At 35.7% G+C, this 16,413-nt stretch overlaps 1 protein-coding gene across 1 annotated transcript in view; it reads left to right on the top strand.

Moving 5' to 3' along the window:
* The window catches only part of TRAM (translocating chain-associated membrane protein 1), a 55,292-nt gene that overhangs the window by 18,704 nt on the left and 20,175 nt on the right, over window positions 1–16,413 (top strand). Inside the window, exons 3-4 of the mRNA XM_081755279.1 lie at window positions 2,758–2,873; window positions 8,936–9,151. Coding sequence (XP_081611405.1) covers window positions 2,758–2,873; window positions 8,936–9,151 — 332 coding nt within the window. The remainder of the gene's footprint in view (window positions 1–2,757; window positions 2,874–8,935; window positions 9,152–16,413) is intronic.

Raw genomic sequence — 16,413 nt, 5'->3', positions numbered from 1 at the left:
TCAAGCTACGGAGTCTGAGCCGTTGGTCCTGAAAAGATTAATGGAAAATTTACATGGAAAGACTATTGTAGGAGAAAGGCATATACATAACCAGGTATAAGAGGCAGGCGGTGTTGAACACCTGAAAATCACCAGAAGCTGTTCTACATGAAAGTCTCCAGAGATGTTACGAAGAGTACTTCCGCCTGCAGAAGGAAGAGATAAGTGAGCACAACAAAAAGGAAACTGAGAAGAGAACGTAGAGTGGACCACTTAGAGACTTGGAGCAACAGAGGAAACATCTTAAACTGGAAATTGATGAAAAGGAATTAGCCATTGATTCCACACTAAACACGAACTCGGCACGAAAGTCTGTTTTTGGTCACGGTTTTGCATTACCCTTGTTCTTAATTATAGTTTAATAGTTTTTATTCTAGTAAACTTTCTTTTTCTCTTTTTATTTGAGAGTTTTGGTTATATTCGTACTTATTTTCTATAGAGATGTGTAATCTTGTTATAGACAATTCTGGGCTCTGATGGACCGCTGTGTGTTCTAGTCGTCCTCGTTTATAACGGTTTGTCATTCATCAGAAGCAAATACTAAATGAATTGGGTAGTTGTTTTACCTGTCTCTACCTGTACTTATTATTCCCCGGATTTCCTTTTCTATAAACAAGGTACTCTGACCACTTTCTGGTACTCTAGAGAGAGGCTCATTCTTCTTTTTCTGAAACCTGATATGGTCTCAACTTGTAGTTCCGGCTTTGGGCCTATTGTTCTTACTAGCTGTGTCTACCAAAAGATAATGGTGTGGATTGGATATAGCTATCTCACGAATGCATATCTTTACATGAGGTTACAGCTCCCAATTGTATCTTTTGTAGTCCAGCCTTGTCATTCATCATCTTGTCGCCCCGTTTTGGCTAGTCTTTGGAGCTGCGTTACATCTCTCGACCTGAGATTACTACTTAGCGGTGACCAATATTGTATTCCTCGCCTCGAGGTTTTTGCAGCACATTCAAGTTTTGCATTCGATTTAATTTGTTTTGTGTATGGGTATCTTTACTGCTATTTAACATACCTTATTACTAGTTCTAACAACTATTGTCTTTTTTTTTCTTTTAACTTTTATTTATTGCTATTTGATTCAGTTTACCTTGTTTTGTCACAGTATTTATTCATCCGTACTAATCAGGGGAAACCCGCTTGCAACTCTTGCCAAGCAGCCCAGCAACTCTTGCCAAGCAGCCCAGCAACTCTTGCCAAGCAGCCCAGCAAATATGATTAACCTGCCATTTTTTAAAACTAACATCCCTTTTTCCTATGTGTCCGACAGAGTTGTAATTTTACCTTCTACTATATGCTGTGATATTTGTTTATAGTTTTCTGTTTGTTTCGGTCTGCTCGTGTTCTATTATTTTAATTTTCAGGATTTTTTCTTGCGTAATTTTAATTATGGCTCTGAACAGGTGCAAATAATCTTGTTGGGCACCGATATAATTACTTACTTTTTATGTTCAAGTAAGTAATCGTTTCTCGCAACGTAAGTCCCTTGAAGAGCGATCTTATAAATAAACAACAAAGAGTATTTATCAGTATCTTGGTACAGTTCAAAGAATAACATTTAACATAGAATTTTTGCTGAGTTGTCAAGATTACCAAGTCATAGGTAACAAAACAACCATCCGATATTAGCACTCTGGCTAAAAGTCGAATAACATCATTGATACTTCTGCTGTTGTTACCACAAAAGAAGCAGAAGAATTTAAAATTTGTTAACTCTCCTCAAGAAGTTTGTTGTAATTTTTTTTATTTATTAATTTGCTGCGTTAATTTTCATACATCCTTTCCCCCTTAAAACCTTTATTCTTACGTATGTATGCATTGACAGTGTTTACAGCAGCTATGGGGGTCACGGGGGCTTAATGGTAGAAGGTTCACCTCTGGTGTGTGGGGTCTCTGGTTCGATCCCAGCTTGCGCCAAGTGGGCTTTGTGGTGGACAAACACCGTGTTAATGGGTTGTCTCACTGTTCTCCCGTTTCCTCCCACCTTCATTCGACCATTTCATTCATTTCTCGTCATCAGTCTCGTTTAGCCTAGCCGGCATAATCTTGGGACGTAACACTTAAAGATTTAATCTCAATGTTGACAGCAGCTATGAGTGAAAATTGCCTTTTATTTATTTATTTATTTATTTTACCTTAACTGTAACGACGTTGAGGAGTACAGTAAGGTGAATATCTGTTGAATTTTTTGTTTTATGATACGTTGGGTTTCCACTTGTAAAGGGAGCTATTCGTCGTAATGTTTGCTTACCCGATGATTGTTGTTGAAATATTTTTTTTTTTTTTTTTGGTATAGTTTGAACTCTTCAGTTTCGTCGAAGTTACTAATAATTTTTTTGGTTTAGTCTTGTTCAAAAAAAATCTTGGCCACTCATCTCACTTAAGTAAATTAATAATAATAATAATAATAATAATAATAATAATAATAATAATAATAATAATAATAATAATAAAAAAGCCTGGAAACTTTACGTAGAAAATTCAAGTGCTTCGGCTCTAAATAAAGATGTCAGTTACCCTAAGAATATCAATATTTGTTTGAATTAATTTGAAATGTAGGTTATAGTACAAGACCTTTTTAAAGAGGAGTGGATAACTTTTATTTATTTTTTTAAATAATGATACTGTATATTACTAAGATTGAGTTTGCTGTTGACATGAATTACGCATAGCAAAAATTTTAATCTTTTAAACTTTTGTCTCTTTTACCAGAAAATCAACAGAAAGTTGCATCTTTCGAAGGTGAAGCATAGCAAGTTCAACGAATCTGGCCAACTGGTGATATTTTACATCATGTCTGTGTTATGGGGAGGAGACGTCATATTCAGGTAATTGAAACCCTAAGTTGTACAATAGAAAGTTGGCTGTCACTGAAACACTAAATAATTGCAGTAATCTAATTTCTTTCCGCACTAATTGAACTTCTTTCCGGGTAGGCTGCAATAACCTAGGATTCTTGCTCAGAAGTCAAATTGAATCCAGTATACTTTATTTCATGCAAAACTACTGTTCTTGGTATGATCTTCAATGATCATATGATGTATGATCTTGAGTGTACAGTGTTCTACTTTCTCTGTACATCTTTGAATCGAACATAATCTTTAATTTAATTCTTTAAATAATATAAGTGGTGTGAAATTTTAAATTTGCGAACTGTACACTGATTTTCTTTTGTCCTACTGTTTCAGCATTCACCACATATATTTATAATACATATTTTGTGGGAAATTTACTACATTTATCATAATTACAGAATTATATCGAAGAATAATTATTTATAAGAAATGAGTTCAGAGATATACAATGAAAATAAACCCACGATGTAAATTCAGGATCGAATATCATATACGTACCGAAGAAGGTTTCGGAAGAAAGGAGTTCTCGGTATCTTAGTGATAGCCTCAGTACGTGGAGTCCTTGGTTCCATCTCTGTTCCCGTCAAGTAGGCATTGGGGTGAACAAATATCGTGTGCCTGGGATTTCTCGGGACTCTTCCACTTCTTTTATTCTACCTTATTGTAGCAATTTAGAGGTTGAAAGCACCGAAAGAAAAAAAAATGTATGCTCATACAAATTAAGTGGCGGCGGAATGAGAAATGCATGGAAATAATTTGGATTAACACTATCTAGGTTTAGTCCTCTTTTATTATGACTAATAACGAAATAATATGCATATAACAACAACAAGTCAAATAACCAATATCATGAAAAATGTTCTTTGGCTGTGTTTCAGTTTTCGCATTGATTATGCTAATTTCAATTTCAAATTTCCAACACACTAAATATAAAATGTTTTTCGTAGTAAGTTCAATTTGAAGATTAATTTCACTTCCAAAAATTCCTTTAAACCAGTTCAATCGACAGCCATTAAAGCTTATTGAAGCTAACCGATTAGCACATGTTCGCACGAGTTTCACACGAAACTTCTTAAATATCAAAATTACCTTTCTTGAGTTACAAGTACAAAGAAACATACGTAAATACATAAGACACATATACTAAGCATATTAAACATAATTGATATTAGTTATAGACATGAGGACTAAAGAAAAATATAATTTATATAGACATAACATGGCACAAAATGAAGTTAGGAATAATATGAAATTTTTCTCTCCTATTTTTCTAATTTGCCAAACGCATCGCCTGAAAATTTACTTCCTTAGTTACTAGCAAACCTGCTTTCCAAAGTAATATACTTTAAAGTAATTTCAAAGCCGAAAACAATGTGAATTTATCATTATTAAGGAGAGCCTTTTTTCCACCACTATCAGTTAGAGGATTCAAGAGCCGCAATGGCGATCATTCCTTCCACACCAAGGAGGAAGGTTTTTTTACTTCGGAGAATCGCCACTAGAGGCGCTTGTATTAAGTGCGTAACTGTCCTCATTCTATAACCTACCAAATTTTCTCTTATTAATTTACAATATTTTCATTTATGTGTCGATTACGTTACATTATCATCCATCTGTTATCACAATCCCCATGGGTGCAGATTCTAGGGTCCTAAGGGAGCCCGGACCCGCCTGAAGGTTTCATAGTCGTACGCATTTGTATTAAAATCCTCAGTATTGCCTTGTTAGATGCTATCTGACCAACTTCAGTTGGGTCCAGCCTTCTGCTTTGACCTACTGGCTAGCATGTGTCTTTTCGATGTACGTGGTCGTTCAAATCCCAGTAAGAAAGCACAGAATATTTAATTTTACCATCATCCATCATTCACTTCTATTAATCATCAGTCTCTTTTAGCCTAAGGGGCAGGGTCATTGGACGTTAGACTTAAAAATTTGTTCATTTTTGAATGCGCCCTGAAAGCTGTACTGAAATCGGCACCTTAGTCTCAAAATGCATAATCGTGGAACGTTAAACTAAACTACGAAAAGGTTCCCTGGTTCTAGTGTAATGGGTACTACGTGTGTCTTTGATGATGCTTTTTATTAGCAATGGGAGAGCAACGGTTCAGGTCCAATGTTATTGAAAATCTCGTTTAAAAAAAACAGTCCAGTGGATTTTATTGAGCAAGATTGGACTTGATTAAATTTTGTACGTGAATAAACCCGTATTGATACTGAAAATACCATTTAAGGTTTCAAGTTTTACTGTACAACATAAAACTGGATTGCTTTTGTCGAACATTCGCATTTCGTGGGACACACTTTGAACTCGCTTATATTTCGATTTCTAGAGAGTTGTGTAAAGTAACGAAGAGGTAAGTAATTCTGTATAATATAGGGCATCTATTACAGTCAGAGCACCTTCGTGGCTTAGCGGTTAGCGTACGCACCTTTGGCGTGGGAGACCTGGGTTCGATTCCTGGGGGAAACACATATGGTTCGGATTCGACGTTCGTCAGTAGGTCCCGTCTTATATAGCCTCGCTGCTGAATGGGACGTTACTCATAATCAGTTCAATTCAACGTATTATAGTCAGGATTGAAATTTGTGGGCCAGCCGCTCTGACTAAAGATTTCTTTAGTTTTCCAAAACACACCAGCAAATAGTACCTCAAGGTCAGAAGACAGAGATGGAAAAGTCTGCTTTATTAAATGGATGCTCTCTAAAGAAAAACATAAAAGGTGTACTGTTTTTTGGAGGAACTGTTTTCTAACATCTTATTGCCAGTTACGATTTTGTTTTCGTACAATAAAGTTTTCTATGAAAGGACCTTTGTAATACATCATAGTCGTACTATACGTCACCAGACACAAAGCGTTCACCTCCGGTGCTTGGGGTCCCTGGTTCGATCCCAGCTCGCGCCGTGTGAACTTTGTGGTGGACGAACACCGTGCTCGTGGGTTTTCTCGGGGTTCTCCCGTATCCTCCCATTTTATTCATTTCTCATTATCACCGTCTCCTTTAGCCTAACCGGCATAAGAGTGGGACGTTAAACTTAGATTTCATTTCATTTTTTCCACCAGACACGTAGGAAGAATTCGGGAGTTCCCGATTGCAAGTCTTTCTCCTTTCTTTGGATATAGTTGTTCTTGTGTACTGTTGAGAAAATTGAGGTATACCTTTAGTAATTTTTTTTTTTTTTTTAAATGAAGGGTTTGTAGGAGTTTTCGATTCAAATTATGATATTAGAAATAACAATTATAATAATAATTTGTGCTTTTGTATTTGTTATATGAAGAAATAGTTTCGTTTTGAATGCAAACCTTTTTGTTAGTATGTATATAATTATCGAAATGTAGTGTTAAGAAAACAAGAATATCTTTAATTTCCATTACTAAGAGTTTTCGATTTGTAATTGAGACATGCGGAAATAAACTTTAATATTTGTTTATACTAGTACGCGAGTAGCTAGTACAAAAACAAAGGGAATGTATATGCATTGTTTTTATTCCACGTTACAGTTGAACACAGTTACAGTGAATTTGAAATTCGTTTTTCGTGATTTCCATATTTCAATCGTATTCTTTTCTGGGGATCTTCTCTTTAATACATATTTTAAGCCAACTCTGAAACTAGGTGTGTGGTGGGAAACGTGATTGAAGAAAGCAATTACAATCATATTATATGTTTATTATATCAAAATAGTTAGAGTATAATTTTAATCCTAGTTTTGTAGTATATCTTTTGCAGTTTTTTTTTTTTTTTTTTTTTAAGGGGAAGGTTGTATTGTGGGTTTTGCCCCTCTTTCCACACACAAAAAATGTATTTTGGAGCTGGAGAAAACTCGAACAACTTCTGTTGAGTTAGGTCTCCTCCTACATAGCCTTGTTGTTGACAAAGGATGCAGATACAGAAACCAATCAAACCGAAAGCAAAGCAGGAAATACAGTGGATTCTACCTACATTCGAGCAAAACAATTACGTCATTATGTTTCTGAAGAAATAAACTACTGCGAAAATATATAAACAGTTGCTTAGTCTTTCGTTTATTAAAGTCACTACATGAACTTTAGCCTAGTACTTAACTGTTAACATGTTCGTAGTCGCATTATGTATGAGGGTCATCCAGACAACTTATTGTGAAACACAGACGACAATCATATACCCAGAACATTCATGGTACAGAGACTAGTTACCTTACTCTGCTTTTCGACATACTTGTACGCATTCAAAAATTTACTATACCTTTTATTTTACTATAGTCTATAGTCCTTTTACTATAGTCTAACGTCGCAATACCACGACTTAAAGAATGAAGACGTTTTCTTCTTCGACTAATGCTAAGTTCATGCATTTATTCTACTCGTGGTAAAATAGTAGGTACACTCATGTCCAAAATTATTGTCGCATGTCTATAAATATCTTGTAGGAATATAATTTGATAACGTAATCGCCCGGTATTTCTTATAATGTTAGTATGTGTACAATCAGCAAAGACATGTATGTGGCAAATTTCATGTCGATTTAGCAACATTTTGTTTTATTCATTCTAATTTTCGTATTTGTAATTGTTTTCATATGCAGTTTACCATATATACATTTCCCGATTGTACACATAGTATCAGTATTAAAAGTATCCAGCAAAATCATTATTACATTATCTTCTTACAAGAAGACAGTTATAGATATGCGACAATCATTTTGGACATGGGTGTACGTGTACCTACAAGAATATACTTCTATGATCATGTTGTCAATGCATGAACTAAAACGATGACATCTGTAAGGTAGTTGACTTCGGTACATGCAAACAAATTCAAAAACAGAATTACAAAGCAATTATTATTATTATTATTATTATTATTATTATTATTATTATTATTATTATTATTATTATTATTATTTTTATTATTATTTTTAAAACAGATAAAGAATTCTTAAGTTAATCATAACGAAAGTTTCCTTTCACCATCCTTTGCAAGTAATTTTGAAGAGTAATGAACTAAAAGTATAATTACGCACGAAAGTTTAATAAATAAGTTTAACTTTGTCCGTAGCAATAGTAATAATAAGAGCCCGGATTTTCACGCACAAACCAACCCTGAGAAATGCATGCAAATATGCACGAAAAATATGCATTAAAAAACCTAACATATGCACCGAAATACAGACTAAGAAAATAAAATTTCAATTTCTCAAAAATATTTGACTTTCATCACCTCTGCTGCAATGAATTATGAACATCTTCCTTGGGTTTTCTTCTGTAAACCCTGTGCGTTTATCAATAGGAGGCGTTTTGTAGATCGAAAAGTTCCTTTCTACATCAGCAGAAGTCACTGGTGCATTGAAAAACACCAAATGTCTTTCTGTATTAGGTCCTCTTCCAATCAATTCCATGTTTTCACCATTAAGTACATTTGCAATGTCACAGATTGTTTTAACCCGGGATTTTTCCTAATGCTTGTCAAAGTTTTTCTGACGCAGTGTTACCAGCAATCGAAAGTTAATTTACCTAGGATTATGAGCAACAAACTCAACGCTTTTTTTAAAAAAAATATATATTCTATATCTACGTTTACAAAGTGATTCAGTTCACTTTAAATATAACCTACTTTTTTGTGATATACTCTGAAATATGCTAGTATGCAGCAATAAAATTCGAAAATATGCACTATCCTGCAAAGTTTATGAAATATGCATGCACATCGAAATTCACTCAAAATATGCACTTATATGCGCTATCATATGCGTGTCAAACGATTTCTTACAAGTCCATCGGAAAGAAAAAAAAACTTTCCATACGTTTCAGCACGCTGCTATAAGCATGCATTTTGCATATAAATCCGGGCTGTAGTAATAATTGTAAGATAGCGAGAAACTGTTTTTCATATGAATTTATATCCCCAATAACATCTCACCTTATCCATCTATTGCAGCGGAGCTACAGATTCCCCTTTTCAGTATTGAATCGCATAGTCTGGCAGTCAGTTGCCACATCTGCTTGTAATGTCTTTCATAACAACATGAAGGAGACTTATTTTTCTTGTTTCTTGCAGGGAAAACTTCGTATTAAACATTTCGTCGTTGTGGGAAGATTATCCTCATGACCGAATGGTTTTTATGTTTAAATTCTTTTTCATCATCCAAATATCTTATTGGCTTCACTGCTACCCGGAGCTCTATTTCCAGAAGATCAAACGGGAAGAAATGGGCGCCAGAATACGTTATGCAACGTTGCATCTCGTGTTTGTGCTTGCAGCCTATTTGTTAAAGTAAGTACAATACAAATATTACATTATCCTATTTTGTTTCCATTTTCTATGTCACTCAAGAGTTAAAAATACATATGCAATGGTATAGAATATATATATATAATATTATATTATATACTGTGGCGGTTCGTGGAATAAAAGGTAGAGAGGGCCAAGCCTCAAGACAAATACTTTATGGTTACTACTATTACCACAACTGAAATAGTATTATTGTTATTTGATTATTAAGGTTGGTTTAAAGGGACAAGTTTTGCCGATAGATGACACTACTGTCTTCGTATCTCTCCCATGTATTTTTTTTCTTTTTTTTTTCACGAAAATTCATGATTTCTCTTACAAATTTCAACCTACAGACTTCAAATTTATAGAAAAGGAACTTCATAATCTGTCAAAGGCAATAATCCGTGCCGATTTTTTATTTAAAATTTTCTCCATTGTTGAAATGGATATCCAAACCTTTAACAATGGAATTGTTTCAACAATGAAGAAAATTCTAAATAAAAAATCGGCACGAATTGTTCCCTTTAATAGGTTATGAAGTTCCTTCTCTAAAAATTTGAAGTCTCTAGGTTGAAATTTATAAAAGAAATTGTAAATTTTCGTGAAAGGTAAAAAGTACATGGGAGAGATACGAAGACTGTAGTGATATCTATCGGCAAAACTTGTCTCTTTACACTAACCTTAAGTGAATTCCTTAAAAAGTAAAAAATTGCAGTCAGTAAAACTTATCATACTAACACATTAAGTATAATCATAGGGCAACAACGTAACAAAATATTTTCTGTAATAAATGGTACTCTCCTAATCAAGGCTAGATCAACCCATTTTGGAGGCTCGGGGCTAGAAAAAATATGTGGCCCCTGGTGACCTCACCTAATGCATTTCTGTGGTAGTACAGTACAGTAGGATAGTTAAAACAATATTTTTTATATTTTTGATCATATTTTATTTTATGGTGATGATTGTATCTTAATGATTCTTTTAGATAGCTAGTTGACATTTCGATCAGAGTGGAGACCCCTGTACACCTGGAAGCCCGGGGCTATAAACTCCCTAAGCGGCGTCCCCCCCCCCTCATCCCTTAATCCAGCCCTAAACATACTCTGCTCTTCTATGCTTAAGACTGGAAAATTTCTCGATCACTTTTTTGTGTTGAAATCCTTTATTGTGATAATATAGTCTTTGTCTATAGACAACATTGTTAGTACATTGAGTCTGTCTTTGGTCATTGAATTCCTTAGACAAATCTTCATCTTTTTTAATGTACTGAAACAACGTTCTAATTTTGCTGTAGCTACAGGTGTTGTCAATACTATGTCCACCAGTTTTGACATCTCAGAAAATGTATCTGTTAAGTCATTGTCACGCAGAAATAATAATAAATTACTGGTGTAAATTGCGCAAAGAATATCATTGCTGTATGCGACCGATAGTTTGGATTTGAGCTTTTATTTGTTCAGTATCGGATAGGGACGGAATAAAACTTACGTCATTTTCCGGGAAGGAGTGTTTAAAAGTGGAAAACGTCTGAGGATTCACTATTTGTGTGAAAACGCGCGTAATACTTTCTAACAGCACGCTTTTTTTTTTTTTTTTTTTTTTTTTCGCACAACCACACGAACAACCTCTACAGACAAAGCAAATTTTGATAACAAGCAAGCTTTTCAAACCTTTTCGTTCGGAAGGGGTCGAGTGTAATCGTGCGATGAGGGCCTACGATTCTTGGCCCATGCCACTTACATTCAAGCTGGGTTTTCACGTTGTTCGACTCACGAGTAAATGCAAGACGATACTAAGTCCACACTGAAACAGCTCATGCCCTTTTCCCCTTTACTTTGTACGTGAATAGCATGCCCGTAAGGGTAAGTAGTACATGGAAAAACTGATTTGAAGCAGTCAGAACTACTGTTTTTGATTCAGAGGGAAATTATAGCAACAATACTAGCAGGATAACTTAAGATACATACATTTCTCTATGTTAATACAAAAACGATGGAAGGGCCGGGCCCATTGGGCCCCTTATGACGGGCCGCCTCTGTATATGTAAAAATATGTAATGTGTGTGTGTGTGTCTAACGTTTCTGTTTCGTCGCACTTCTCTTCAGAATTTAAGTGCGGATGGTCCTTCCCCTTGTCAACTAGCTGAAAGCTATAATACCCGTTGTTCACACGGAAAGAACGGTTTATGGAAAATGTGCAGGTGTTTGAATTCCTGTTCTCCCCTTAGGATGTGCATTTAAATGGAAGTCAAATGATAAAAACTCAGCTCGACCGAGGGGGCCGTGGTGGCTCAATGGCAGAGCGTTCACCTCTGGTGCGTGGGGTCCCGGGTTCGATCCCAGCCCCCGCCAAGTGAACTTTGTGGTGGACAAACACCGTGTGCGTGGGTTTTCTCGGGGTTCTCCCGTTTCCTCTCACTTTCTTCATTCCACCATTTCATTCATTACTCATCATCACCGTCGTCTTTAGCCTAACCAGCATAACCGTGGGACGTAAAACTCAGATTTCATTTCAGCTCGACCCGAATAAAATATTCCAAAATTCATTTGAATGGATTCAGTTTTTTCCCATGATAAAAGAAACGTCGATTTGCATGCGCAGGGAAAGAGCTACGGCAATTTTTTTTCTTTTTTTTTTTTTTTTTTTTTTTTTTTTTTACCTCCTTTAGAGTACATTTGTTTTATCTTGGCATACTTTCCGCCAGTGCACTTGGTTAGCCTTTAAAGTACTTTCTGCGAGCACTCAGGTAAACGTTTTAATCCAATAGACGTCTTATTGGTTTCGTCGTGTAGGTGACGTTAGTAGTTAGCCAGCCCATCAATTGAGGTCATTGCTATTTGTCGGGTAGTTGAAGTAACAACGTGCGAAGAAATGTGTTACAGTGATTTGTAAGTGGTGTGGTGCTTGGCAGCGTTTGTAGATTATTGAAAACCGGGAGGAAAGGCGAGAATACGAAATAGATACTGTAGCAAAATCTAAAGAACATATTGGTATTAGATTACCACCGTACCATAGTAATTTTAATCCAATAGGGTTAATATGGGCTCAAGTTAAGGGTTATGTGTCAAAACGGAATACAACATTTAAAATTTCTGCTGTTGAAACGCTTCTGTCCGAGGCGCAAGTTCAGTGACCCCCTGAAGACGAAGGAGGGAGGTAGAACTTGTCAAACGCGAAGAAGAATTTTATTGGGAAAAGGGCAAACTACCGGATGAACTCTCTAATTGTTTAGTTATTAACTTATTTGATTCAAAAGATAGCCAGGGGGCGCGGTGGCTCAGTGGTAGAGCGTTCACCTCTGGTGCTTGGGGTCCCGGGTTCAATCCCAGCCCCCGCCAAGTGAACTTTGTGGTGGACAAACACCGTGCTCGTGGGTTTTCTCGGGGTTCTCCCGTTTCCTCCCACTTTCTTCATTCCACCATTTCACTCATCTGTCATCATCACCGTCTCCTTTAGCCTAACCGGCATAATCGTGGGACGTAAAACTCAAAGATTTCATTTCATTTTTTTTCAAAAGATAGCCAAGACGACGGCGAAGGGCAAGCAAGGTCCTCGGGAGATGATGACCTTGGAATTTGACCTTTGCCTCCCTAAAAGTAGTGAAAGCAAACTGCAACTGTCTTTCCGAACAGTTTTCCAGTACCGGCGTTTTCTGAGATCTTTATATGTGGATAAATTGTGTATTCTAAAATGAAAATCTTCAATGAGGTTTCATTAAAAAAAGAAAGAAAAGAAAGAAAGAAAAAAAAAAAGGAAACAGTACAGATTTTCCGCATTTGGGTACAATAAAGTATGATTCTATGATTCGTGGATTGAGAATGTGACAATAGAATGATGATATCCCAGAAACTTCTGTTCCTATTTCATACCATAAATAGGAGTTGAGAATTCATCGTATTGTACTAACCCTGAACGCGTGGCAAGAACGTGTTGCAGACAGATTTATCCTTTAGGCGGGAAGCGTGCCAAGATAAAACAAATGTACTCTATAAGCGTAATTTTCGAAAACTGTTCAAACACACGTCAGCTTAAAATATAACAGATTTAGTTTTACGTAAATTGTACTATATATATAAAATATACAGGGTGTAAAATTTATCTGGAACATCCGTGATGACTGAGAAACCAGAAGAGGGAGAAAAGCGAAACTTTGCATGAAGCAACTACAGTGAAACCTGTCAACTTGGCGACCTCTTTAAGTTGGCCACCTGCTTATCTTGGCCTCATTCGTCTTGAACCTGCATTTTCCCATAAGACATTCGTTACTTACTACTCTATAAGTTGGCCACCTATCTATCTTGGAAGTTGCCCACACTGAAGCAATGTTTATCCTATGATGATAATGATAAATTTACCTGCGTAGCTTGGCCACGCAAAATACCGTTTTGTTATTTTTCTTAACTCTTTCGTATTCCCATATAAGAGGCAGATGTTCTGTATTTGTGACTGGAGGAAAGAAGCAAGGATTGGCGCGATTTGCTCTTGGAGGTCAATGGCCAGAAGACTACCCTGATTAAAGGGGTGGTGAAGGAAGATGTGAATAAGAAAAAGCACGTTCAGAAATTCAGGAAATGGTTGTACGTACTTGTTTACCTGCCTGTTTTGTTAAACCATTAGCTATATCAGCTCCTCTCATCGGTGGGAGCTTTAGTAATGCCGGAAAATTCTCAAAGTTAAAACCAACCAACTCAATTGTCAACTATTGGCACCTGTCGGCTCGTCAAAAGATAGCGGAGTTTTTGAGATATGAATTCTCTCAAGATTTTCTCAAAACATCTTTTGCTCCGAGGGAAACACTTCTAGCTCGTTAAACAAGAGGTAGTTAACTACAATATTAGAATGTGCATATCTGCCAAAAAGAATAAAACGAATACGTCTAGAATGAACCACCATTCAGTAACAACTGAATAGAAGTCATATAAATTGCATATGAATTTCTCAATTTATAACTTAGCTTTTCTTGTTTTCAGTCTGAATAACTTAGTGTGCTATAATATCAGTTTCAATGAACTGCGTACATACGCTTCTATTTCATGGCTGTTTGTGTTGTTGTGTTTTCAATCCGAATAATCCAATGTACCAAACTAGTTTTCAGGAAGAGAAAGGTATGCACATATATTAAACATACTATAGTAATATTTTCTAGTACTGTATATTTTTATGATTACTCTATATACATTATTTATAAGTAGCTGTCCTCCCACTGCTTATTAAAATTTTACAATCAAGTAATACTAGAAATCCTATTCTAAAAATACACCAATCACACTTGTTTTCTGTAAGTTGGCCACTTTGCGATGGAACCGATGGTGGCCAACATAGACAGGTTTCACTGTAGAAGGAGGGGATATCATTTTACGTATTCAACACCATCACTCAGTGAACAGTGTTGCCATCCCAGTATAAAGTTATATTTTTTTCTAATGGCACTACGTCAGATGATTACATATTTCGAATCAACATGTTAAACGAAAACTTAAAATACCACATTTAGAATTCAATGTTCCAAACTTAAGGATGCTATAGTATCACAAACGTCCAAAGTTTGGAAGCCTCTATCACACATACAGCACAACGGAGGTAGACAAGACAATTTACATTGGAAGTATCTTAGCGTTGGATACTATGATCATGGTATGACTTGTTTTGAATGAATAACAACGAAGTGACAAGGGCTTGAAAATTTGAATTTTTTCGAAAGGCTTTATTTCGAAAAAGTGCTCAGATAAGTATCATAGCTAGTTACTTGTGTGGTTTACAATGGATGTGTAAATTATTTTACTGTTTACAGCACTTCGATATCTCAAACCGTTCCGGAGGTACGATGAACATTGCTGAAGTTTGCAACACTGCTTAAATCGTGTAATTGCGAAGACTTGTAATTACACCTACTAAAAGTTATTCCCGTAATGGGAGGTAAAAGAAGAGGAAAACAACAATGAGTTTAAATATTGTCCAGAAATACACCATTTTCAGCTGTGTTGCGAACTTTATCAATGTTTATCATATCTCCGGAACGGTTTAAGATATCGAAGTGCTGTAAACGGGAAAATTATGTGTTTGCCAATTGCAAACCACACAAGTAATTAGATATTATACTTATACTAAGCATGTTTTCGAAGTAAAGCTTTCGAAAAAAAATCAAATGTTCAAACCCTTGTAACTTCGTTGCTACTCATTCAAAACAAGTCATACCATGATCATAGTATTGAACGCTAAGGTACTTCAGATGTTCATTGTCTTGTCCATCTCCGTTGTGCTGTATGTGTGATAGGCTTCCAAATTTTGGATGTTTGTGGTACTGTAACATCCTTAGTTTGCAACACTGAATTCTAAATGTAGTATTTTAAGTTTTCGTTTAACACGTTGATTTGAAATATGTAATAATCTGACGTAGTGCCATTTGAGAAAATATAACTATACTGGGATGGCAACACTTTTTACCGGGTAGTGTTGCTGAACACACAAAACGATGTTCCCCTCCTTAAAGTTGCTTTGTGCAAAGTTTCGCTTTTCTCCCTCTTTTAGTTATATATATATATATTTGTGTAAGTCATGGTTTCTCTAATATATTTCAAGCACTTCCTATACTGTAGCAGTCTTCAGGGATGAATCTTTTATTTACAGAAAGTTTGAGTCTGTAAATCGTAACTTTAAATTTATGTCAATATCCTTGTGTACCTAATTGCATTTTTAACACTGAGACTAAATACAAATTAAAACTCTTCTTTATGAACTTCGCAACAATGAACACCAAGAACAAAAAGGACTGGCACGTCGAGAAGTATGATTGTAAATTATATTTAGTGTTTTTTTTTTTTTTTCCGAACTGAAATATTGTGCAGGTAGAGAGCTCTATTACTCTCACTTAAACGAGATAATCAGGGAAATGAACTGATACTCCCTAATTCTAGGTCTTACAGGAAAACGTAGTGATACTCCTAGTTCTAGATCCTACAACTGAGACTGAGTTAATTCTCTTTTTAGACTACGAATAAAAGAAAAGACTTATAGAAGAAAATAAACGAGGGTGGAAGAGTAGAAGGGGATCCAAAAGTTAATATATATATATATATATATATATATATATATATATTTATTTTTATCTTTCTCGTAGCTCTGTCCTGTTCGTGGATTAGTCGTCTTAGCCTATGGTCACAGTGGATCCGACTTTCACCGATTTTTTTAGTCTGACATACTCTGACGACATCGGTGAAATAAACAAATGCATTGAGAGAAGTGTACGTAATCAGACTGGCGCC

This window comes from Thermobia domestica, chromosome 4 (assembly GCF_964235325.1).
Source record: "Thermobia domestica chromosome 4, izTheDome1.hap1.1, whole genome shotgun sequence".
NCBI classification, from domain to species: Eukaryota; Metazoa; Arthropoda; class Insecta; order Zygentoma; family Lepismatidae; genus Thermobia; species Thermobia domestica.
Note: the sequence above shows the minus strand (reverse complement) of the source record. Positions and strands in the feature narration are given on the sequence as shown.